Below are 23,368 nucleotides of genomic sequence, written 5' to 3' on the forward strand. Positions count from 1 at the left end.
AGAATTTACATGATTTTGCTTTTGATTACTATGCTGCAGATTTGCTTCTTCTGGTCTGTTCCCTGGGTTTTGAGACTGCGATCGGACGCAGCGTGAAGAGACAGGACAATAATAACCTCGAGAACTCGTACAGCCGTTGGTCTCCTTTTGTCCTTCGTGCGGACAGAGCCGGAGGACGGCCTGAGAGAGGAAAGAGGAAGAGAACTTCAGAGGCCAGGCTGGGTGGTCTTCTCCGGTTTCGCCAGTGAGTCTCCAAGGGAAAAACCGCAAAGTTGACCAGTTCTCCGCGGATAACCCTCCTTCGATTTTCTGTTTCGGCAAACGTTCCAAGATTATTTGCAGTGTGATGCCTCAGTCCTTCAGAATGAAAAGGCAACCTGGACGATGATGATTTTGGAGCGACCCAGGGATCCTGAATAATGAAGAATCAAGACAAATTCTTCAAGAGATCCGGACGAGTGGGTGCTCCCCGATTATTGCTCAGTTTTTCACAAACTGTTCCTCACACGTTCCACCTCAAGGACGCCAGGACCGACAGGCACACAATGACTAACACGCCTCTCCACTCTTTGCCTGGATGGGGAAACACATCGCATCGGCACAGGTGGCGGGCCAGTGCCGCTTGAGGCCAGCGAACGAGGGACACTTCCTCGCCTCCCTGGGCTTTGGGGCGGATCTTCGGCTGGGTGTTGTCTGACAGACTGACCTTCATTGTGGATCAAGTGCAGTGCCCCAGACTAAAAGAAGCGAGAGCCTAACTGTCGCAACCACGATCGTAACAAACGTCTCCTCACTCGACGAGTCTCATTGTGGGAAATTGATTCGATGGAAACCAGTTCACCTGGTCAATCCAGTCATTTCTGGTCTCGTCTCCTCTCGACTCTTCCGTCTGAGGGCGACCAAGAGGAGAGAAGATACCAAGACCCAAGAACCAATATAGAGCCAACACTATTGGGGACAAGGCTCGAAAGTCTGTTGGATTTATTTCCAAGCCAGCGGTTAAGAGAAAATTAAGCAGAGGCAGATCCCTGGTGATCTGGTTTAATTAAGAGGCACGGCGAGTTGACCCCTCTCCAGTAGTCTTCTTCGTCGTCTTCCTGGCGGAGCGAACAGAAAAGAAAAGAAAAGGTTCAGCTTGGAGATTCTCCACGAGACAAGACGAACTTTTCCCTTTCTCTTCACCCACTGCCCTTTCTGCTGCCAGTTTTCTGGTGCTTAGGAAATAATTTTACCTCACAACTTCCCGCCGTGACCACTCTTCTTCCTCTTTCCCTCTCATTTTCCCACGATCACGACACTTTTCTTATCCATCCCCATCGGTTTCCTTTATGTCACCATCTCGCCCGCTGGATCTTTGACTGTCACTCGCACGTCCCTTCCTCTGCCGCCCAGCCGCGCGTTTCTTGCGTCTGAATTGTCAGTTGAACCCCGCCGGGGAAAATAGTATTTTTTTGGCCTTTTTATCGTTGTCGGGGTTCTCGCCCAGGGATCTGTTAAGCGCGCCCTCAACTTGGTCGTGGGTTTTCGCTCCCACCAGGGTCACTACCCCTCCTCCTCCCCCTCTCTTCCTTTTTATATGAGAACCTATTCTGGCCATTCGCCCCAGTAAGATCTGGGGATTCCACCACGTTTTCCTGTCGGCAGAAGGGGGGATAACGGGCGAAACCCATCAGAGATTCAGGGAAATATCCCCCCTCTATTCGCATCAAATGGTCTCTATGGTCGAGACCTCCCACTCAAACCACAATGATATGGCCCTGGATCAGGTCGCCCCTAAGTCCGAGCCTCTCGCCGAAGGCTCCATCAGCTCAGCCGTCTCAACTCCCGATCCTGAGGTTGAAGTCCTGACGCAGGATGTTGCCCAAACGCAAAAGCGAAAGGGTGGAAGAAAACCTGTACGTAAGAACTGCCCACATTTGGGGGTTTTCTATCCTTTTATACCTTCACCCCCTTGTTTATCGCTTTATCTCTTTGCATTTCTTCGACTTATCTATTCCTCTTCTTATTTGTTGGCCTTATCTTTTGACGCGATTTTTTATCTCTCACCCTGGCCCAGTCCGGGGCCCCGCATCACGTTTCCACTTCATTTATCATTTCTATTGATCATCCTTATCATCCTGCCAAATCCTCCCTGCTTTGCCTCTCTATGAACCTCAAAACTCCTTTTGATCTTCCTTTTCCATCTCGGTCCTCCATCTAACCTCCGCCAGATTTACGCGACCTCGGAAGAGCGGAAGCAGCGCAATCGGCAGGCCCAAGCTGCCTTTCGGGAGCGTCGCACAGAGTACATCCGCCAGCTCGAGTCCACCATCAAGCGCAATGAAGAGTCACTGCAGACCCTGCAACAGAATCATCGCACTGCGGCAGATGAATGCTTGATGCTGCGTTACAAGAATTCTCTCCTCGAGCGCATTCTCCTCGAGAAAGGTTGGACAGCCCTTGTCTTCCCTTTCCCTCACTGGCTGTTTGCTTAGCACCTGTAAGGCCGTCATGTCGTACAGCTGTACTAATATCGCACAGGGATTGATGTTCAGGCCGAACTTCGACTCAAGACCGGGACGCCCAATGGACCGGGAAAACCCAGTCCAATCACCGCAAAGGCACCATCGCTACAACAAGCTGCGATCAGCCGAAGCTCAGCTCAGAGGCATCCCAGCGGCCTCGCTCCCAAGGAACCTTTTAGCGTTCCTCCGTCGCGGGATGGTGGTTTTGGTATTCCGTCGCCCCAGTTCCAAGCCACACCTCCGTCCCACGTCTCGTCACCCTCACACAGCAAATCTCCAGGTTATGGATTCCAAGGAGCAATGTCCCCTGTCAGGGTTGAACTTCAAACACAGCATGCACGTCCCCAGATGATTTCGCACTCCAGAAATGTTAGCCAAACCTCCCCATCCATGACCATCGGCCAGCCGGAGCCGACCGACCCGAAATCTGCTGTCTCCGGCGGGATGGGCTCCAGAACTCCCCGTGTTCCTTCCGCGTATTACCTATCGCCATTCCAGAAGCATTATGACCAACTGGGTAGGCTAAGTCTCTTCAATCCCGCGGTTGCTCAGCGATCGTGGAAGTGGTAGGAAATCTGTAACTAATCATGACTACAGAGCAGGAATATGATGCGCAAGCGGATATGATTGACGATGAACATGAATCATCCGTAACAGCTTCTCCTTTCGTTCCCGGATTTAATGCTCCGGGCTCCGTCCCCAGCGCGCCTCATTCTATGAACTCCCACGGCATCAACCCTTACAACCACGCTTCTGGAGAGTCGGCAAACGGCGGCACGTATGGCAATACGAATGCCATCCTCGGGAATTACGAGCCAATGCTCGATGCGGATCCTTTCGGACTGAGTGCCAGTATGCATTTTCAGACCCCATTCAGCTATGAGCAAAGCAACGCGCGTCAATGACGAGCAATTGCAACACCTTCACAATTCATTTTTAGTCTCTAACCTTTCCTCTTCTGCACCGCCGCCTGTCGATAAAGGGGTTGGCACCTTTGACAAGGTAATACTCTAACAAATTTTTTTCCTACCCCTTCATCACTGGCGCCGGTCCATGGCAGGAAGACAAAAGTTCAATATTTGGAGCATTAGTCGGCGTTCGGTGGTTGATACCATTTGCTTCCCTCGCATGGGCATCGTTTATTTTCCAGCATTACATTATCGGAAAAGGAATAAGGAAAACGGGCGGGTGGGCTGTTCTGATTTCGGGCCAAAAGGATAAAAAGGCGGAACTATCGAGAGAAGAACCTCTTTACGAAATGTATTTCTCCTAATTTGGGCCACTGTGTCTTGCTTTTAAGCTGGGCTGCAGAACCACTGCACGAGGCGTTATTCACACTCGACTCTTCTGTACTGTACTGAGTACTGTTTTCTGAGGCACTGTATCCGCATCCGACTGTGAGAGGGGACAGGCTATAATCAGTGCTCCATTCCCACCTGTGTTCCTTGCCTGTATATCTACTCCTGAGCAATGTAATATTCCCAGCTCTCACCACATCCCTCTAGTTAATCGCGATGCACGAGAACAGGGCGAAAATATTCAGGCCGGCGCAGGTGACGCAAATGTAAACCTTGCAGTCTCACCCGCATCGGCAGTAACTCTGAGAACGGAGCTTCATGGGTCGGCGGACAGGCTTCCAAGATTACGTCGAGACTGTCTGGCTGGCTCTATGATGTTATCTGCAGGTCCGGTGACGCCAATACCCTAAGCCCTAGACGATTACAGCCAATCAGGACAGACCGGCGCAGCTTCGCTTAGCAACCATCTGCGCCTTACCCGATTCGTGCGCTACAACCACAAACGACAGCCGCCTCCAAACCTCCGTCGCCCCTTCCCTCAAATCATCCCCGTACCATCCCTGAAAGGAGACGTGAGACACCGACCATCCCGTCGTCGAGGTTCTGCCTGCCTCGTCTCCGTTCTTCGCCCATCGCGTTCCCGGACCGAATTGCTGCGATAACAGAGAGCCTTCCCCCGGAAGGCCCCTCATAAATCCAGGCGTCATGGCGGACGTCCGGTCCAAGGTACGTTGCCAGTTGAGGCTTCCCGCCGATATCATCAGAGATACAGCTCTCGCTATGTTGGTTGAGGTGGTTCTGGAGTGTTTCGTTTTTCAAATTGTTCGCGAGCGCGGATTGAGAAGCTTCAATTGGTGGGGATTTGGAGCTTCAGCACGTTTCTGCTGCTTCCTTCAGCGCCGATTGATATTGGGGAGAATAGTATCACACGCAATTACTTATCCGAAGGAAATGCTGACCGTTTATGTTGGAATAGAACCTCTACGAGCTTCTTGGTAATTCTACCTCTCCCTCTCCCCACCTTGATCCGCGAATTCGAGTTCGCTTCGACTATCAACGCATGATACGGATTCTGATCCTTCTCTATCTACATTCCTTCCTTTGGTATCGGTTCTAACATACCGCCTACGACGTGACAGGAAATGATCCCGAATTGGACCCCAACAGAGAGCCTGAGCCCCCAACAAGGGCGCTAGATAAGCCGGTTCCCCGACACGGCAAGCGAGATGCTCCGAAGGAAGCTCCCTCTCGGCCCACGGAAGGTGGTACTCCCCGCCGTGGTGGACGTTTCGGCGGCAACGAGGCCGGTACGTGGCTCTTTATGCCCTACACTTGACATCATAGTTCTCGGTCACATCCGGCTGATCGCAATTGGGCAATATCTAGCTTTCCGCGACCGCAACGCTGGCAGCCGCAACAATCGTGAGAAACCCGTTGAGGAAGCCGGCAAGGAGTCAAACAACCGATTCGACCGTGGTGGCCGCCCGCCTCGCCGCGACCGTCAATCTCGCACCGGCCAGACGTAAGCTTTCTCCTGTCTAATATTCCTGGAGCTAGTTTCCAGTCTTAATATAGGAGCTAAAACGCTTCATAGTGATACCCGCAAGCAGGTGAACCAGGGCTGGGGTAACCAGGACGGCGAGAAAACCTGGGATGATGAGAAGGCCGGCGAGAACATCGCCCAGGGCGACGAGACCGAGCCCCAAACACCAGCCGAGGAGAAACCCGAGGAGCCGGTCGACAAGTCCAAGTCTTATTCCGACTATCTTGCAGAGAAGGCTGCCCGCGAAGATCTGAGCGCTAAGCCTGTCCGTGCTGCCAACGAGGGCGCCAAGGTCGATAAGAAATGGGCTGGTGCTAAGGAGTTCAAGCGTGACGAGGATGAGGAAGCCTACATCAAGGGCAAGGAAGAGAAGAACAAGCGTGAGAAGCAGCGCAAGGAGAAGAACTTCCTCGATGTCGACATGCGTTTTGTTGAAGCCCCTCGTGGTGGCTCCGGTGCTTCCCGCGGCCGCGGAGGTCGTGGAGGCCGCGGCGCCGGCCGTGGTGATCGTGGTGCTCCCCGTGACCGTCCCGCCGGCCGTGGAGGCCGTGGCAATGGACCGCGCAGCGAGCGCCCTGCTCCCGTCACTGTCGACGAGAAGAACTTCCCCAGCCTTGGCTCGAAATAAATGGACTCGTCCGTTTCCCCACCAATGTGTACACATTCACCTGAGCTTCGGGGAATTCGGAAGGCGATTTAAGGATATGAAGCAGAGGAGTTGCATGGCGAATCTTCCAGTCAGGAATATTGGCGTGCAAAGAGGTGTTGAGACCAAAAAGGATATAATCATTTGATCCGTTTAGGTCTGTGGTTTGCGAACAAAAAATCGGCTCCCATGTACTTCAAGTTTGATTTGAATGTCAAAAATAGGAAAGTGAAATTCAAACACCGCCACTGAAGATAAACCTCGAATATTCCAAGGTCTCTCGTAAGGTCCGGGACGCTGCATCAGCTTACCCCAAACGACGGTATCCTGCATATTTCGGGAGCGGGTAGCTGAGGTGAACAATTGAGCATCGGGGAGATCCTGTCTTGCTCATCCATTTCCGGGACTAAGTTCCTTACTCCTCAGCACTCAGGGCTGGAACGAAGCATCTCCGAAGTAGGAACAGGCTCTATCGTACTATCCACTTCTCTTCGACACGGCATATACGAACGATTATTGTCCTCCACCAAGCTACTCATCCAAATCAACTAACTTACAAGTCCTCCCTTACAAAACCACTGCCAGACTTCGCATCTTCGTCCACCCCAAGACTGCCGGCCGTAGCACTATCATTCAAGAACCCCAACCCTTCCATCGCCTTCCCATTACAAGCCCTCTGCAACGCCAAAAAAGCAAAGTGCCCGCCGATAACGGGTCGGGCATAGAAAGTCGGTCCCGGGAACCCACCGTTACCCTCTGTATTATGGAGATCTGTGAAGGGCTTGTCCGTGGAGGTCTCGTTAACCCACTTCGCGACGGATTCAAGGATTTCAGACCGAACTGATTCGGAAGCTACTGCGACAGCGAAGAACTCCCAGTCTGTTTTTGTGTAGAGGTGGCGGGAGTCGAGGGGGAGTCCGTATTTTTGGCGAACAAGGTGGTACCAATCCGATTGTTTGGTGTAGATGTGATGGGGCACGAAGCCAATCTTTCTCCGGTCGGGCTTGGACGGTTGGAGGGGTTCTTGGGGCTCTTGCTCATGAGAAGCGAGCCATCGCGATGGATCAAGGTTGGTGCCTTCCAAGTGGAAACAGAGCTGGGCGTCGGCGTAGAGGTTGTAGATTGTTGTCCAGGAACCGTACCAGTTGTAGGCAACTTTGGCGTGGGTTTTGTCTCGGGACATCCCAAATTCCTCCCACTTTGCGATGTAGGTTTTGGAGATGTTCTAATATAACCATTAATAACATTAGTGGAGATGCCAGAAAGAGACAGCCTACCTTATAGTATGCGACATCGTCTTTGTATCCGCCTATTTCAGCAAGCTTGCTCATGGCATGGATGCCGATGATACCTTTTAGCGCTAGGTTGGTTTGAAGCGCGAGCCACCCTGCGAAGTCGTCTGTTGAGACTAGTCAAAGTTATTTATTGGTCAGTCGCAGGGTGGACGGCAAGATAAGACTTACGTTGGTTTTCGGGTTCCAGGGAGTACTCTACTAGGTAGCTAGTCCATTGTGCCCAAAGCCTGTAGCTACGCTGAATCCATTTCTCAGCATGCCTACGACCGACGGCAGCACCTCCCCATTTCCCGTCTTGCTTGTCGATCCCAGAGAGATTTTGTAGCTGGCTCAGAGGGAAATAGCCGGCGTTCTCATCGGACACGGGGGTAGTCATGCCTTCCGTGGACCAGATGGAGGACGCATCGGAATCTTTATCATAAAGCATTGAGTTGACCACTGCCAACCCCATGATGAGGATGTTACCACACTCTTCCACGGGCATGTACTCGTCCATTCCGTCCGGGTGGCCCGTGGCGTTGGGGAAATGAGTTCCTAAATCGTGCATAGCGTACTTGTTCGGGTACTGGCCGCTGAGCATGTGCTCTATCAACGGTTCAAGAAGGTATGCCAGCCAGCGCGGATTCGTATAGAGGAAGAAAGGAAACGAAGGGAATATGACGTCGATGGTCTGGAAGTTGCCGTTGGAAGAAATCTCCTTCAGGAACAGGATGGGGTTGTCCGGAGTACCCGAAAACGTTGTCGCACCCATGACCTGTCGAGCGGAAAGCGCCACGATGTCGACATAGTCTTGGGCACCAGACTTGTAAGCATCTTTGGCCAACTGGAGGGAATAGTTGGCGGCCAGGTGTGCGGCATTGGGAAAATCGTAATAGTGGAAGCTGAGCAGTGACTGAGCGCTGCTAAACCAGGACGCCCAAAGAGGCCGCATCATAGTAAGGCCACGGGCCGCAGCATACTGAACAACAGGGTCCTGGACTTGGGCTATAGTAAAGGTCACACTGTCGGTGGCCGCGCCCGATTTTCGAGAGGGAACGAAGGACTTGGAGAACGCAAAAACAGGCTCTCGGTCTTTTATTGCACGGAAATCAGCATCGTTGACATTTGTTAGAGACCCTCTTGCAGCGAATGTACGCCGCACCGTATTGGCAGCTCCTGATTGGTATTGGACGTCCTAGGTTTGTTAGCTCGATGGTCGGGCTGTGCTTGTAATAAGGGCACGAACAGCAGGTCCAGTGAAGTAAATGCTGCCCCATTCCGCTCGATCATTGTCTTCGGAGAGCAGAAGTTGGGTGTCTCTTTGAACGCGCCATCTCTGGAGAGTTGGTGAGCTATCTGCGGGAACTCGTTCCCTGTCAAACTGCCAAGTAATCCGGTTGCTAAAGCCTCTCGTGGCCCATCCGCCATTGATATCCATGTAAATATTGAGTGCCACATCGCTGCTGACGTGAGCAGTTATGTACGAAGCAGGGATCGACTGCCGCAGAGTCGAAGTTGGGGTGATGGGGGACAAGAACGAGAGGGTGATATTGACCGGGGAAGAAGTGGACTCTGGATGGATGCTATACGTGAGATTTGTTGTGGACGCATCATAGTTGGCTCCAAGGTATGTTGGAAACTCGAGCTGCGCCGAGCTGGTAGCATTCGTTAGGTGTCTGTGAAATCAACAGGCAAGATCCCTAAGGCACGTACTCGGGTAAAGTCTCATGGGGCTTTCCTAGCAGAGGATAGACTGTCCCTGTGCTTGGGACCTGGGCCATCAAGGCGAGGCCCAGCTCCTCTCCAGTATAGAATATGGGCCATTTCGACCATGGAACGTCGCGAGCATTTCCAAGCCAAGTGCTCAAGTACGGATTTCGCACAATCAAGGGCAGGACAGGTGGAGTCAGCGAAGAGGCTGTGCCCACAATTGCATGAAGGGTGGTTGCCAGCACCGCAAGAGAGGGTCGCATGGTGTCACTGGCAGAGTACAAGCAGACAGAAATGAGGTTTGAGAACGAATCCTTGTGCAGGATAACCAAGCAGCGTAACCAAAACAAACACAAAGAGCCGGGACGTCGATGCCTGTGGTTCGGCTCGGGGTTTCCTCCAACCCAGTTATTGATGATGACGCAATCGGCCGAGTCCAGGAGATCTACTCCAGAGATGGCGGATTCCGGCTGGCGAGATTTGATGCAGCGAATCGAGCAATACCGGATTGCCGATGCTCAAGACGAGGAGGGAGGAGGAGGAGGAGGAGGAAGAGCGGAGGAATGACGAAGGATGAAAGGGTGAGGAGAAATGCGGGGAAATGCTTAGCTGATGAAGAGCTCCGTTGCGAGTATGATTGAGTCCTATATCATTGAGAAGGGATTTCGAGGAAATATCAATATCTATCCTCAGGGCATTCCTGAAGCAAATTATTCTCCGTGCTGGAATTCCTTCCATTTTTTGTGTTGCGCACGAGCCGGCCGGTTGTGTAGATAGCGTTAGGACTCCTCGTGCACGATTCTTCCAACGCCGGGAAGTGTCGTGGGTGCGAAATATGGATAGCAACTCTGATGTGGAGAAGATGATTATTTTCTGTGTTCCCAGGGTCAGTTGTGTCGTATCACCACTCATGGTCCTTCCCATGCTGACCAACTGTGCTACACCTGGCGTCTCTCTGATATAAATAACGACTCTTGGCTGGCACCGGAAGGCAATATAGAGCAAGATAGACACGTCGGGTTCAAACTTTCAGGCTCCTTGGACATCAATTCAAATAGACGGTTTATTTTATAAAATATCTTTAGATAACTGAACCCACTGATTTTTCTTGTTGGACATTGAATGTGGAGTGCTCGACGCGTGGGAGGACACGCTATTCCAATTCCACCCGCTTTGTATATAGCCTCAAGTCTCGCCGCGGACTTTCCCACACGCGTGTCAACCCCAGTCAACCTCGATTCCTTCTCTCTCGCCACATTTTTCTTGAGGACCGACAACGCGGCTTTCCTCTCTTGATCATTCTTCAGCTTCGTTTCGCCCCTGCCTCAGCAATTGTCGTGAAATCCTCCCATTCTCCCCACCAACGACTTCCCTCCACACGGACGTCCTCTGGTACCTGTACTCTCCAAACTCACCACCATTTGCCCGAAAATATCTCTCGCAATGTCCCAAATCTCCCTTCAACCTAGCCCTCTCAAGGATGGCCGCCGAGTCCTTGGCGAAAAGAGTGCCAATGCGTGTCTCTCGCCCACGCGCTCGCCCGTAAAGGGTCCCTTCGTCAGCTGTCCAACTCCAAAGAAACTCCTCCCGTCGCCTTCATTTGTCGCTCAGAAGCGCCCTATTGGCCAGGTGGATGGGGAGGATGCGGCGGGAGGTATACGACGTGTCCAGCGCGTCGAGGCACGTGTGGAAGAAGCAGCGGCGTCTTCCCAAGTGGTACGGTCTTCAGCGGAAAGGGAAATTCAGGTAAGTAACTGGGATAAATCTGCGTATATCATGGGATCTTTTTTGGCTCAGATTTCCCTGAGATTCTATCAATGTTTCGCGGCATCTCTAGCTAACATGTGCAGCCCGAATCAACATCCGACGCGATGAACCTGGATGAAGAACCAGAACAATCGCAACAAAGACATCGACCTCTACTCCAAGACGGTGCGCATGGCCATGAGCAAGCTGCCCAAAATTATCCAGAGTCAATATCCAGGCTGCAAACTGTCCCCTCTGATCCCAAGACGCGTAAACAATTCATACAAGAGGTATGCATCTTCTCAAGTACCTCAAAACAGGCTCAAAACAGGGAAAAAGAAAGCTAATGCAGAATAGAAAGCTACCCTCCTCCGCGACAAACTACAAAACGCCATGCGCCACGTCCGAGACCCCCAATTCGATCGGAGAGTATCCGAACTGGAAGCTCATAGCCGAAAATATCCACGGTTATCCGGGCCAGAAATGCTAGGGTCAAGAATCCAGCGGCATCTCGAGCAGAAATACGGAACTGAAAAGGATGACGAAGAGGAAGGCGAAGACGCGGAGGATTATCAAATGCTATCCACACCACGCGCACATATATCCCAACAACTCTCTTCTCAAGAAGAGAAAAGAGCAGAAGAGGAGGAGGTGACGCCGAAACAGGATACGTCCGAACAGCAGCGGGGAAAATCCCCGACGGAAATGCTCCTGAGCAGTCCCACGTATAGTTCTAATCCTACGACGACCGCGCAAGGCGGTAGATTTGATGATGACCCCCAGCGACAGACAGTCATGGCGACGCCACATTCGCAGCCCCGCGATGGTGATGGTGATGCGGTGGACGGGCTGCTTCGGCTCATGGGTACGAGTGCGAATGGCAGCGTTGGTGCCGTTACGTATGAAGGGAGAGAGTTCTAAACATTCTGTGGACGCGCTGGCGTTTTGGTGCTTGTTTTTAGACTGTACAGAGAAGATTGTTGACACCAAATAGGGCATGGCAAGTGGCGCACTGATTCGGATAGACCAAGACAGGACAGTAGGAGTGGGCAATGCCATATATGCAAGAGTGCACTTTCACATAATCAGACGATGCATATGTATGTACAGTGTATCTCAAGCTTACCATAGACGCTGCTACCCGTAGTATCATGGCATCATCTTCGGTAGGAGGCTACCGCACCTTCTTGAGCTTATTCCTCTTCCTCCCCAGCACGTCCCTCCCCTCGTCAATCTCCACCATTGCCTCCCTCTTCGCCGCCCCAACCTCCTTCAACAATGACCCCTTGGCAACCCGACTCTCAATATTCACCTCCTCCTCCTCATACTCTACCATCTTCCTCCCAACGCGCTCCTCGATCGCAAGAACAAGTTGCACGTCGCGCTGCCCGATAAGCGTAACCGCTTCACCGGTCCTCCCGGCACGCGCTGTACGACCAACACGGTGGACGTAATCGTCTGGGTTTCGGGGGACGTCAAAGTTCACGACCAGACTGACGGTGGGGATATCGAGACCACGGGAGGCGACGTCTGTAGCGACGAGGAGTCGGGCGGCAGACGCGCGGAAACGGGCTAGGTTAGAGTTTCGTTCCGACTGGGGCAAGCCACTGTGCAGAGATGTAACACGGTGGGAGAGAGAGCGAAGCATACGTTCTAGCACGTCGGCTGTTTTGGTCGTGTTGCAGAAGATGATTGCGGGTTTTGAGATGTTGGCTTCGGTGGAGAGGAGGACATGTAAGAAAGCTTCGCGGTGTGTGAGTGGAACTTGGACGTAGGTTTGTTTGAGAGATGGTGGGATGGTGCCTTTAATTTCGGTCGAGATTTCGGTGACGAAGATAGGCGGCTTGCCTTGGGACTGGGGCATGGATCTCAGGGCGCGGACTTCGGGCGTGATAGTTGCAGTGAAGAGGAGGGTTTGGCGCTCGGAGGACGGGGGAAGGGCGGACAGGCATGTTTCGACGTCTGGGAGCATGCTTCCTTGTCCAGGAGAGAGGAGACGATCGGCCTCGTCGAGGACGACCATGCGCACTCGTTTTAGACCTGCGATTGTGTCTGCACCAGAGGTGTTAATGTGGTCTGCGAGGCGGCCGGGGGTAGCTATGACGACGTGGGGTCGTCGTGAAAGCTCAAGGGCCTGAGAGCGCATATCGGTTCCTCCAACGACGAGGATCGGCTTCATGCTTTGGGGGGCGGAAATTGCCTTGAATTGTTCGTATACCTGTAGCGCAAGTTCACTGCAACACAAAAATTAGCCTTTAACCACAGCTATGGAGACCTCTTCGAAAGATGAAAAACATACCGAGTAGGCGTCAAGACAAGCGCGAAAATGCCAAACGGGTCCTCCGCCCATTTTTGCAATATGGGCACAGCGAACGCAATTGTCTTTCCTGAGCCCGTCCGACTCCCACCAATACAGTCCCTCCCCTTCAAGATCTCAGGGATACAAGCCCTCTGGATAGCCGTCGGTTTGCGAACAGCCATCGTTGTCAATGAACCAACCAGCCATGGCGCAACATTCAGTCCCTTAAACGACGACTCTTCGGCATTTAACCCGATCTCCAAAGCGTCTTTTATGAGAACGGGATTCTCATCCTCCTTGGTTGCCGCCGTTTCCTTTGGAGCCTTTTTCTTGATTCGGGAGAGGGACGGGAGTGGTGCGGGCGCTGCGGTGAACGAGTCATTTGAAGACTCTGAGAGGCGTCGGCGCTTGGGAGTGCGTGTTTGCAGTTCGGTCTGGTCTATTTCTATTCCAGAACCTAGATCATCGGAAGACACTGAAGAATCTCTCGAGAGAGACCCTGTGGAGGACGGGGATGTCATGCTGTCTTTGCTGCTGAATATCTTCCTCTAATTTCTCGGCAGAAAAAAAAGTTGATGGCGACCGCTAGGGCGGTGAGCTATCACATGATTCACTCTCTATGCACAAACTAGTATCAGCATTATTATTTGGTCGTCGGGCATCAAGCCAGCGAATGTGCTCTGGGATGGCAATGATCCTTATGTATACTTCCAATCTTCAGCGCTTGCGGAAGATGAGAACAAGTCTCCAAAATGTCAATCCAACTAGTTACTTCGACTCCCTGTGTGCGCTCTTCGTCTCGCTTGATGCTCGTAGACACCCATCTCAATGTCATTCTCGACCAACGGAGGTGTCGTCTCCAGCTCAGCAGGAATCAATACTCTACCTCCTCCACCGTAGTGCTGATCAGTGTCGTGAGGACTTGGAGTATGCCCGTACACTCCGCCGACACTCTCCATGGTGAAGGGGCTTGCGGTAGGTCCGTCCAGCACAGAGAGTTCCTCTTGGGTAAACCAGCGGGGGAGAAGAAATGAGCGCACGGGAATGAGGAACAAAATTATGACGGGGAATCCGATGGCAGCAATGGTCTGCGTGATTGCAAAGGTGCCGCCGAACCCGATTAGTTCTAGGATAACAAAAGCCCATATAGCGGACCGGCGTTCCAGTCGCTTGAGGGGTTCGGATCGGGGGGTGAGATCACGATCCCGGGCTAGGAAGACGAGCTTTTGCGTGATTCCATTCCCCTGCAGGGCTTGGACGCCCATGACAAAGAAAAGTCCCGCCATAACACCTTGCGGAATCAGGTGGAGGACAATTAGAAGGGGCCCGGACATGGTGCCAAGTGTCAGGATTCCTTGCGCGAGGTTACTGACCCGCTGCTCAACGACGTGGTCGGTGATGCGGATGGTCTTGCCCTTGTTCGTGTCGTCTTCGTCGGTGATGTTTCGAGTGACACAAAGCGCGGCGGTGTGGAAGGGTGCTTGCGGGATGAGCCCGTTTGGAAACGGGATACCGAGGATTCCGGCGATGAAGGTGGTAAGCCCGAGGAGCCAGAGATCCCAATGGAATCCTGCCGGCTTACGCAGAGGGAACTCCGTTCCCTGTGCAATCAGTGACGACACTGGGCATATTATTAGTCTAGAACTAGCAGCATGAAGGCAGACTTACCGTTGTGGTCGAAGTAGAACAAGATGGTAAGAAGAAAAGCAAAGGGAATTGCGAGGAAAATATCTCCAACCTCAATATCCCAAAATTGCACTAGCCATCCACGATCGGCCGTGGGGAAAAAGGCCTTTGTTGTGGGCAGCGTCGCAACTTCTACGCTCCTCATATGCCCGATATGGACAAACCCCGTGAAGAAAACAATCGTCAAGGGAGTACCGTAGTCTTCTAAGAACTTGCGTACGTATCTCTGGAACAGACTGCTGTTTCCGAGTTCCCCGCAAATCCACGCAGCCATGAGAACGAGTAGAGCCACCGTAATGCTCAGGTAGGCGGATGTCTCTCCGGCAAAGCCCCACTGCCTTGTGAGGACTTGAATCCCTTTCTGCAGGTAAATGAAGGCGACGTAGAACCCAAAGATATCACAGGAGAAGCGAGTGACGTAGGTCAGTGCGTTACAGGCATTAGTTATGGCGAGTATCCAATGCATGACGAGAGACCAGCTGCAGGTAGGCGTTAATTGGGAGGGACGATTATCAGAAGGGTTAGGAAACTTGCATGCCAATCCAACACATGAAAGCAAGGTAAGGTGTCCCACGTGGTGAGACAATGTCGTACACGGTATAGTTGAAAACGGTAATTGGACCTGCAAAGTATGAACTCTGGGAAACCCTTGGCGGAGTAGTACGAGTTGGATGAACTTACCAGTAACGCCAACAATCACCAGCGGCTGGGCTGCGAAGAGAGAAAACACGACAGCACCGAGAACCGAGGCGAGGAGGACCTCATTGACGCCATAACTCTGATGGGTCTTCTCAAACATGTCCAGCGAGAAAGCCAGAGCCGGTAAAATGCTGGAGGCTGGAGTTAGAGCCAGAGCCTACGACTCTCATTCCCCGAAAATTTAAAGGCCGAACAGCGGACTCGAACATACTTCGCAAAATACATGTATACAGTGGCAGGAACGACGCGGTAGTCCCAGGCGTCAGCCCAGTCGCTCCAATAGTAAGGTGCTCGACGCTTGACGTCGTCTATCATGCCCCGGAAGAATCGAATCCGCCACCATTTCGCCTCAGTTGTGCTCCCTTCGCCTTGTGTGTAATCCCTCGCGGTCGATACTTCAGATGCTCCGTGGGGTTCGTTAGAAGAGCAGCCTGCAACTTGGGTCCTCACTGTTGCGGACGGACGACGAGAGGCGAAGAGCTTCGACGGCGACCGCCAGGATCTCCGCTGAGCGTGTTCTGAGGTTGGTGGGGACGAAGAGGTGTGGAAATTGGGCCCGGGCGACAAGCGCAGGGGCCCGTGAGATGAAGGCGTCTGGCTGGGGGATTCCATGATAACACCAGTGGCTTTACAGTAAATAATTGAATTTTCATCTGGTTCGTAACTCTGGATGCAGCAAGATGCTGTCCCACCGTTGGGGTTGTTGGGAACGGGGAGGAGTGAAGAAGGTCAACATGTACTTTGGAAAAAAAAATAAATAGAGCACTGGAGCCGTCGGACCTCCCCAAGCCTGACTCAATAATCATGATCTTGCGTCATTTGTCAGATACTCAGACTCCCAGTCATTATGATTGAGGGGTTGTTTGTTCCAAACGCAAGTTTTGAATCTCATTCCCCAACTCAGCCAAGGAGCCAACTCGCTCCTCATAGCAAATGAATCAGGCCAGCTGAATTCTGGGCACTACGAGAGACGCGAATTAAGAACCGCACCATATTACACAGAGTTTTACATCAAGCACGGAAAAATTATTGATATTCGGTTAGTACTAAAGGTTAGTGGAAAGAAACAAAACGGTAAGAAGCAGAAAGATACTGATGACCTGCGGAATAGGGATGTAGCCTTGATAACTCCTCAATTTTTGGCTGTCATGAATCTGCACCCTTAACATTTTGCAACACTGGACGATGACCATAATCCTGGCCGGAGCATCATTCATGCGGGAGGCGGGGGCGGCGGGGGCTGGTCGCTCGGAGGCTGTAGATATGGTCAGTTTGTTATATATCATTGATTGAAAGGAAGGACACATACAGGAGGAGGAGGTCCTTCGCCGGGAGGTGGCGGCGGTGGGCTGCCGCCGGCACCGTAAAACATCGAGGACATGCCGGGTGGAGGTGGAGGCGCACCAAGACCAGGAGGAGCGCCCGGAGCACCCATACCAGGTGCAGGCGGGGGATACGAGGGATAACCTCCATATCCATAGGACATCTGTCCAGGGGGAGCAGGGGCACTTTGCTGTTGCCAAGGAGCAGCAGCTCCAGGGGCACCGTAAGCACCAGGAGCGCCATATCCGTAATCGTTGCCGCCACGGCCCTGAGATGCCCATGGGGCAGAGCCGCCTGCGTCCTGGGATCCGTAATCGTCGCGGCGATTGTCACGCCCGCCGCGTTGTTGCCAGGGAGCCACATCGCTTGGAGGAGGCGGTCGTTGCCAAGGTTTCATATCATGATCATCGTAACCTTGATCAGGCCCAGCCTCAATACGTCGAGGCATTTCACCATCAGGTCCAGGACCACCGCCGGATAATTCTTGCATGAGTTGCTGGCAAATGTCAGTGAAAAGATTATTCGGAGATATAGACACATGTGGGGGGAAGGGCCTACCTCCATCTCCCTGTCGACAGCATCTCCACCACCAATAGCCCTCCGGCTAGCAAAGCCGCCTTGGTTGTTACGCCAGTCAGTGCCTCGCTGGCGGTCAGGGCAATCACGAGCCATGTGTCCAGCGTTACCGCAAACACGACAAATGATATTGGCGGTAAAGTTACGCTGCTCAGGGCAGTCGTACTTGCGATGTCCGATTTGACCGCCTGCTTCACATTAGCAACATAGCTTCGAGAAAGTAGGCAATTTACTTACAGTTCTGGCAAGCCTGGTTCTCATCGTCACGAAGGGTACCGTTGAGCGCAGCCAGTTCCCGAAGTTGGTTCCTCTTGAGCTCGTTCTGGCCTTCTGGAATAGAGGCAGCCTGTTTTGTTTCAGGATTAGTTTGACCATACCAGAAAACTTGGGAGGATGCTTACCGTCTCAATGACGTTATGAACAAGCTTCTTTGCTTTATTGACCTTCTCCTCGGTGTCCGCCATGATCAAACAATGAAGATCTTCTTCCTGGTTGCTAGCGTGAGCGGCATCAGATCGGCCTTTTCCTTCTTTGACAGAGCCTTTGCCTCGAATCGCAATCTTAGCACCGGACTCTGTTTCCATCTTCTTCAGTGTGTTTCCACGAGGACCTATAAGTAAGCCAACTTTAAAAGGTAGCAAGCGCTAAGTGTTAGTTCAGTTTGTTTTCCTTTGAGATTTATTGATGAGAAAATGCATGTGCAACGTTGAGCAGCAAAGCAAGGGTTAGCAAGAAGCGAGCCGAAAAAGCATCGCTGAAGAGCAGCGATGTCTTGATCGTAAGCTCGACTCGAGCGGAGAAAATGTGCAAAACGGTTAGGAGTTAGAGGGTTAGTTATCATACTGAAGTTAATCTCTGGATAGTCATTCACTGGCACATAGACCTTCTCCTGGGTCTTAGTAGGGCGCCTGTAGTCAGAAGGTGGGTGATAATTGGGGATGGTCTTCATGGCTTTTTCCACGAGTTTATGACGCTCGTCCTCGAGGCGTTTGCGGTAACGATATTCTCTGGTGTTTACACGTCTTCCAAAGTTATCGTATTGCGGCGGGGGAGACGGGGACCTATTTGATGGAATGTTAGCGTTCGGTTGACAAAAAGAGGCGCAGAGGTGGGGAACGAACCTGTCGCCATCCGCAGGGACGACGTCATTGATCCTGAGCTTCTGGCTGATTTCCTCAATACGTAGATGGAGGGTATAAGCCTCAAGCTGTTCAGTGGTGAAGTTGGCCATGATCATCGTGGGCAAGCCCATGAGACCTGCGGCCTTGTTCTCCTGAGCATCGCCCCAGCGGTTGCGCTTCTTGCGCCTTTTCACGCCGTCAACTGGAAGGTCAGCTGCAGCGATAAGTGTTAGAATAGTACACGAAGATAGAAGGAGGAGATAAGATAGAACGTACCTCGGACAGGACTTCTACCACGCTGATCCCCAACGGTGGATGCAGGAGTCGCGGTGCGACTATCCTCGTCGTCGCCGCCAAACCGCCTCTTTCCCAAAGGGATATTATTAGAGCCCGTGATGCCTTGGTTGCGCCACGACATCTTTCCCAAATCTGAGGTAGATGGTAATAGTTGAGCTGTTTCGTAAATAAGTAGAGGAGAAGTCTTGTCTGAACAAACAGAATGGTTCTTCAAGATGTGGCAAGCAAACCAACCACGTGATATGACTAAGGAATTACTAAATGACTCCCCGCCGCAGCTTCCAAGGTTCTGTTGAGGGGAAACAGAGTCCGAGAGTGAGACACTTTCCAATAGTCAAAAGGTACAATTATTTCCTGAGGCTCGGCCAACTGCAACGCGCGGCCCGTCATCATATCCTGAATTCATCAGACCCATTATTAAACGCACGCAGCGCAGGCTAACTACTTAGCATCAGACTTCATCCCTTGTTGGATCCAAGCCCTGGCCTCTGCTGCCGTCTCCTCCACCTTCTTCTTATCCTTAATAAGTTCTTTGATGGTATGCGGACTTGGCACATGCCGTCCCCTCTCGACACCCTCACGAGCCGCCAGTCTCTCTTCCCAAGCCTTCAAATGCGGGAACTCCTCAATGTCGACTCCCGCCCAACCAGCGGCAGCAACCCAGCCCCAGTGTGAAATGTCGGCGATGGTGATATGGTCGCCGACTAAGTATCCACTCTTCGACTTGGCCAGATGCTTATCAAGCACGCCGTAGAGGCGCCTCGTCTCGTTAACATATCGGTTCACGCCGTACTCAATGCGCTCGGGCGCGTAGCGAGAGAAATGGTTCGCCTGGCCCTGCATGGGTCCGACGCCGGCGTTCTGGAAGAATAGCCAGTTGATTGTCTCGTAATATTCGCGCGTGCCGCGAGGATAGGAAATCTTGTGATCCTTGTCGTACTCATCGGCCAGGTAGGTGAGGATACCGCCGGACTCAAAGAGGCGGATCTTTTGGCCGTCGGCGAACGTATCGGTCAAGGCGGGGATCCTGCCATTGGGGTTTATTTCGAGAAACCAGCTGCATTGCGCTGTTAGCTTCCCGTACTAGGCTCTAGGAAGGGAGAGGATGGCGTACGGTTCTTTCTGGATGTTCTTGCTAATATCGATCTTCTCGACCTTGTAGGGGAGTCTGCGTTACTGGTTAGCCGGTTAGTCGCGACAGAAGGAAGGGCGTTGAGAGAGAGAAAGCAACATACCCTAATTCCTCCAGCGCAATGGAGATCTTGATTCCATTGGGGGTCTGGGCTGTGTACAGCGTGATATCAGGGCGATTGCTCATGGTGGATGACGATGAAAAAGGTCGATGGACACAAGAAGTGGGAAAGAGCTGTGGATGATGAAGATAAGAGTTACAGAAACGGGAAAGGTAGCCTTTATAGATTTTGGAAGTCGGCAGCATGACCCCGCCCATCTAGCTCTATTATTAATGAAGGTGGTGTGGGAGTGTGTTCTGTGGTTCTCGATGGAATGATGCCATCGTCCCTCCGCAGCCCCACAGGAGAGTAATGATTTCTAAGCTGTTTGGGAACGAATCTTAACTTAGTTACGAAAGCTTCAGGCACAAGCTTAAGTAAGAAAAGCTGACTCTGATGGTCGGATCAGATCAAGCTTTGAACCAGCCAGACTCGGTCCGTTTCTACTTGAAGTCTGCGTATTGGTAATCACCGTCAACTGCGGAAAAGCGGAAAGGCGGAAAGGAAGATGTCAATCGAGCAAAAGCCAAAACCATGAATCGGGTTAAATGCTGGAATTAAAATATTTACAACGGAGAGAGTGCAACTCCCATCTAATCCCTGGAAGACGAACGCCCGAAGCATCTGAGATGGACCGGTTTTGCACTACACAGGATGATCTATATAATCGGTGCCTGCGAAATCTCGGTCTCCAATCTCGCGCCTGAATCTACCATGTGAAACTCTCCTCGACGAAGTCAATCTGAGTTCGATCTTGTCGTCTCCGACAGACGCGTCGAACATCGTCGCTTAGACTGCCACTACCACAAACCAAAACTCCCATTGCCCCAACCTGGTTCTCGACTTCTATTCCGACCAGTGTGTCGATGTTGGGCCGCCCGGGGAACATCTGCACGGTAGCACTCGGGCTTTGGATCTCCTTCGTGTTGCGGGGCCGGGTGATGAAGAGCATGATGCGTAGGACTTCACGGCGGCGGTTCATAGCCAGGATGCTCGTCATCCAGGGCCGAATCCACTCCAGATGTTCTGGGGATTGAATAATCCAGACCAGGGTAACGCGGCGTGCGGCCACGGTTCCGTCTGCAAACCCCTGGACGAGGTGGCGTGTGAACGGCACTAAGTGTGTAATGCCAACACCTCCAGCGAACAGGAGGACCGAGCCATATGAGTCCATAGAGTGAATGCTGCCGTAGGGACCTTCGGCGAAAGCTGTCAAGGAAACCCGACAGTCGACAGCACTGACAGCGCGCTGAAAAAGCTTGTCGGTAAAGCCGGTTCTGCGGCGAATGAGCAGGGATACTGTAGTCTTCTGCGGCCCAAGAACGTCCCGATGGCTGATAGGGAGGCTTTTCTCATTGCCCATGACATCTTCCACGTCGCTCCATCCAACTGAGAAGGGATGAGACATCCACCATCCGATCGCGGGAATATATAAGTAGAGATGCTGGCCAGGCTCGAAGGTCCATGGGCGCGACAGCTTGAGGGTGATCCTCATTGCGTCACCAGGTAGTGCCTCCACGACGGCTGTGGTAGAACCCCTTCCGATATTGCGGTACACGATGATCACAAGCCGTGCAGTCCTCTGCTTGCCTATTAGCCTCAAGATCCCTAAGTTCCATAACAGAAAGTGCAACCAACCTCCAGCGCCCAAAGGATGATTGAGGCCAGCAAGAAGTTCTGAGCATTCCGTCCGTCCAGGTGAACCCAGAGAAAAACAAAAGAAACGATAACTATGGCGATATGGAGATGGAGAAACGTTTCGTAGAAAGCATGGCGAATTGCTGAGGGAGAATGCACCATAAGTGCCGTAAAGGCACAGGCAGCCTGGGACAAGTCAATGCGGCTCTAGAAGGGTGATATTAAAAGAAACTTACGATTAAGCCACTCCGGATAAAGTCGCTGTGAGCAAATGATGATGCAGCACCACTCCAACCATCTACAAGTAATCAGAAAGGGGGCTAAAGTTGGTCATGGGAATTTGACGCATATCAACTCACACTCTTGAGCTTTTGGAATGGCCCAGGAAAACGCATGTGCGATGGCCTCACAAACAACTATCCTCGCGAGCCATCGGTGGATCAAGTTGAATGTATCAAAAGGTACCTGGAGAAGAGTGATCAAGGGGTTGTTTCTCCCAGCCATAAGAACAAGTGGGATCAGGTTCACGGTCGCCATAACACCGGTGCGACTGAGGATGACTTCGGAAACCGAGTCCGGTTCGGACTTGTAGGGTACGGTGACGACGCAGAGGACGACATTCATAGCGATGATGCCAACAATAATGAAGAAATGGAAACGGCTGGGGAGAGTGCCCATGTTGACGGCGCGGGACAGCTGAAACTCCCTGTTATGCCGGTTTCGGAAAAGCGGGGCGTAGATGATATGGTTCTTGATCTTCGCGAGGGTTTGGTGCGCAGGGACGAAATAGCGTTGGCGCTCATTGTTGAAGCTTGCCAGTCGCCGCATGTGGCCGGCGAGGCGAAACCACATCTTCCAGACATAGATGAAGGCTGCAAAGCAGCCCAGAGCCAGCAAAGAGTAACGGGCGAGGTCGTCGTTGAGGGCCTCGTAGAACGGGTTCTCTTCATGATGGCCGTGGCCGGCGCGATCCTCGAGATTCGCGGCAAGGCCATGTCCAACCAGGGACAAACAAAGGAGGGACGCCATTGGCATCGACGGAGATAGAGGATCTCGACTTCTAAAATGAAATGAGCGGTGCAGAAGCCGGGGATACTCTGGACGAGGCCAGCTCCGTCCAGTAGAATATCCAGCGAAGGAATGTAAATTGGTCCAAAGAGAGCGTTTTGCAGTCAGCTCCACGAGCCTCGCTAGGGCAGTGAATAAAGCGATCAGAATGCTTTGGAAAGGGGTGACAATGCCGTCGTGTGGGATCGTGAGCTGATTGTCTTCTTGTGGTGCGAAGACAAAGGAATTCAGAGAACCATGGAGCAGAACCTCGCAGTCGACACGGCCGGATGCTTGGTTGAGGTGGATGTTCGAAGGTGTCTGTCTCTCTTTTCTCGATTTTCCAACTGATTGCCGGAGGATGATCTCTCAGGGGTTGGGAGGACGATCAGAGGGGTTGACGGGCAACGAAAAGAATGTGATGGAGTTGGTGATCCAGTCACTCCGGCCTCAGAATTGCGCTGTCAACAGCAGAAAGGTGAGAGAAAGAGGCCCAAACCGCCAAGCAGCTCAGGTGGAAGTCATGGATTGCATATAAACGAGCAATGCCTCACACTGGGTGGGCACGAAAGACGCCACGCCCTCGACTCCCAGGCTCCTGCAGCAGCGGAGACACACGACATGGTGCGACCTGGCGCGATCTGAGAGGGGCAATTTAGTGGTCGCGATGGCTGTCGAGATTTGTCCGGTCGGGCAAATTACGGCTGGATCGTCGGGGCTTGGAAACAC

General features: G+C 52.3%; 11 protein-coding genes across 11 annotated transcripts; 4 read left to right on the forward strand and 7 right to left on the reverse strand.

The window, feature by feature from the left end:
• Positions 1–1,065: 1,065 nt before the first annotated feature.
• Positions 1,066–3,409, forward strand: BJX67DRAFT_387375 (bZIP transcription factor; the record flags this gene model as incomplete). The annotated part of the gene is made up of 4 exons (XM_071034209.1): positions 1,066–1,895; positions 2,211–2,427; positions 2,521–3,021; positions 3,102–3,409. Exons 1-4 carry the CDS (start codon positions 1,710–1,712, stop codon positions 3,407–3,409), a joined length of 1,212 nt encoding a protein of 403 aa, XP_070887215.1. The 5' UTR covers positions 1,066–1,709.
• An 896-nt stretch (positions 3,410–4,305) lies between these two features.
• On the forward strand, positions 4,306–6,258 carry stm1 (putative telomere and ribosome associated protein Stm1). Its single transcript, XM_071028806.1, has 5 exons — positions 4,306–4,528; positions 4,779–4,797; positions 4,942–5,109; positions 5,189–5,324; positions 5,397–6,258. Exons 1-5 carry the CDS (start codon positions 4,508–4,510, stop codon positions 5,971–5,973), a joined length of 921 nt encoding a protein of 306 aa, XP_070887216.1. The 5' UTR covers positions 4,306–4,507; the 3' UTR covers positions 5,974–6,258.
• Positions 6,259–6,260: 2 nt separating this feature from the next.
• BJX67DRAFT_50213 (putative glutaminase) lies at positions 6,261–9,412 on the reverse strand. The gene is made up of 5 exons (XM_071035092.1): positions 8,979–9,412; positions 8,512–8,920; positions 7,455–8,460; positions 7,269–7,399; positions 6,261–7,216 (listed from the first exon to the last, which is right to left on the reverse strand). Exons 1-5 carry the CDS (start codon positions 9,236–9,238, stop codon positions 6,545–6,547), a joined length of 2,478 nt encoding a protein of 825 aa, XP_070887217.1. The 5' UTR covers positions 9,239–9,412; the 3' UTR covers positions 6,261–6,544.
• Positions 9,413–10,197: 785 nt separating this feature from the next.
• Positions 10,198–11,769, forward strand: BJX67DRAFT_50822 (uncharacterized protein). The gene is made up of 3 exons (XM_071035099.1): positions 10,198–10,721; positions 10,826–11,011; positions 11,079–11,769. Exons 1-3 carry the CDS (start codon positions 10,419–10,421, stop codon positions 11,640–11,642), a joined length of 1,053 nt encoding a protein of 350 aa, XP_070887218.1. The 5' UTR covers positions 10,198–10,418; the 3' UTR covers positions 11,643–11,769.
• Positions 11,770–11,895: 126 nt separating this feature from the next.
• dbp8 (ATP-dependent RNA helicase DBP8) lies at positions 11,896–13,541 on the reverse strand (the record flags this gene model as incomplete). The annotated part of the gene is made up of 2 exons (XM_071031073.1): positions 11,896–12,955; positions 13,021–13,541. The coding sequence occupies 2 exons, from the start codon at positions 13,539–13,541 to the stop codon at positions 11,896–11,898; spliced, it is 1,581 nt and encodes a 526-aa protein (XP_070887219.1).
• A 243-nt stretch (positions 13,542–13,784) lies between these two features.
• Positions 13,785–16,017, reverse strand: BJX67DRAFT_371362 (anion exchange family protein; the record flags this gene model as incomplete). The annotated part of the gene is made up of 5 exons (XM_071031074.1): positions 13,785–14,641; positions 14,689–15,185; positions 15,256–15,328; positions 15,388–15,536; positions 15,617–16,017. The coding sequence occupies 5 exons, from the start codon at positions 16,015–16,017 to the stop codon at positions 13,785–13,787; spliced, it is 1,977 nt and encodes a 658-aa protein (XP_070887220.1).
• A 179-nt stretch (positions 16,018–16,196) lies between these two features.
• Positions 16,197–17,361, forward strand: BJX67DRAFT_50235 (uncharacterized protein). Its single transcript, XM_071035093.1, has 3 exons — positions 16,197–16,457; positions 16,517–16,659; positions 16,717–17,361. Exons 2-3 carry the CDS (start codon positions 16,591–16,593, stop codon positions 17,218–17,220), a joined length of 573 nt encoding a protein of 190 aa, XP_070887221.1. The 5' UTR covers positions 16,197–16,457; positions 16,517–16,590; the 3' UTR covers positions 17,221–17,361.
• Positions 17,362–17,628: 267 nt separating this feature from the next.
• BJX67DRAFT_350188 (uncharacterized protein) lies at positions 17,629–17,929 on the reverse strand. Its single transcript, XM_071028807.1, has one exon. The coding sequence runs from the start codon at positions 17,886–17,888 to the stop codon at positions 17,667–17,669; it is 222 nt and encodes a 73-aa protein (XP_070887222.1). The 5' UTR covers positions 17,889–17,929; the 3' UTR covers positions 17,629–17,666.
• On the reverse strand, positions 17,798–18,689 carry bbp (putative zinc knuckle transcription factor/splicing factor MSL5/ZFM1). The gene has a single exon (XM_071035097.1). The coding sequence runs from the start codon at positions 18,554–18,556 to the stop codon at positions 17,915–17,917; it is 642 nt and encodes a 213-aa protein (XP_070887223.1). The 5' UTR covers positions 18,557–18,689; the 3' UTR covers positions 17,798–17,914.
• A 474-nt stretch (positions 18,690–19,163) lies between these two features.
• Positions 19,164–20,040, reverse strand: BJX67DRAFT_371364 (glutathione S-transferase family protein; the record flags this gene model as incomplete). Its single annotated transcript, XM_071031075.1, has 3 exons — positions 19,164–19,779; positions 19,837–19,890; positions 19,958–20,040. 3 exons carry the CDS (start codon positions 20,038–20,040, stop codon positions 19,164–19,166), a joined length of 753 nt encoding a protein of 250 aa, XP_070887224.1.
• A 623-nt stretch (positions 20,041–20,663) lies between these two features.
• On the reverse strand, positions 20,664–22,621 carry BJX67DRAFT_371365 (ferric reductase family protein; the record flags this gene model as incomplete). Its single annotated transcript, XM_071031076.1, has 4 exons — positions 20,664–21,536; positions 21,593–21,778; positions 21,829–21,890; positions 21,952–22,621. 4 exons carry the CDS (start codon positions 22,619–22,621, stop codon positions 20,664–20,666), a joined length of 1,791 nt encoding a protein of 596 aa, XP_070887225.1.
• Between the last annotated feature and the right edge of the window lie 747 nt (positions 22,622–23,368).

Source organism: Aspergillus lucknowensis (genome assembly GCF_044049455.1).
Source record: "Aspergillus lucknowensis strain CBS 449.75 chromosome Unknown BJX67scaffold_14, whole genome shotgun sequence".
Classification (NCBI taxonomy): Eukaryota; Fungi; Ascomycota; class Eurotiomycetes; order Eurotiales; family Aspergillaceae; genus Aspergillus; species Aspergillus lucknowensis.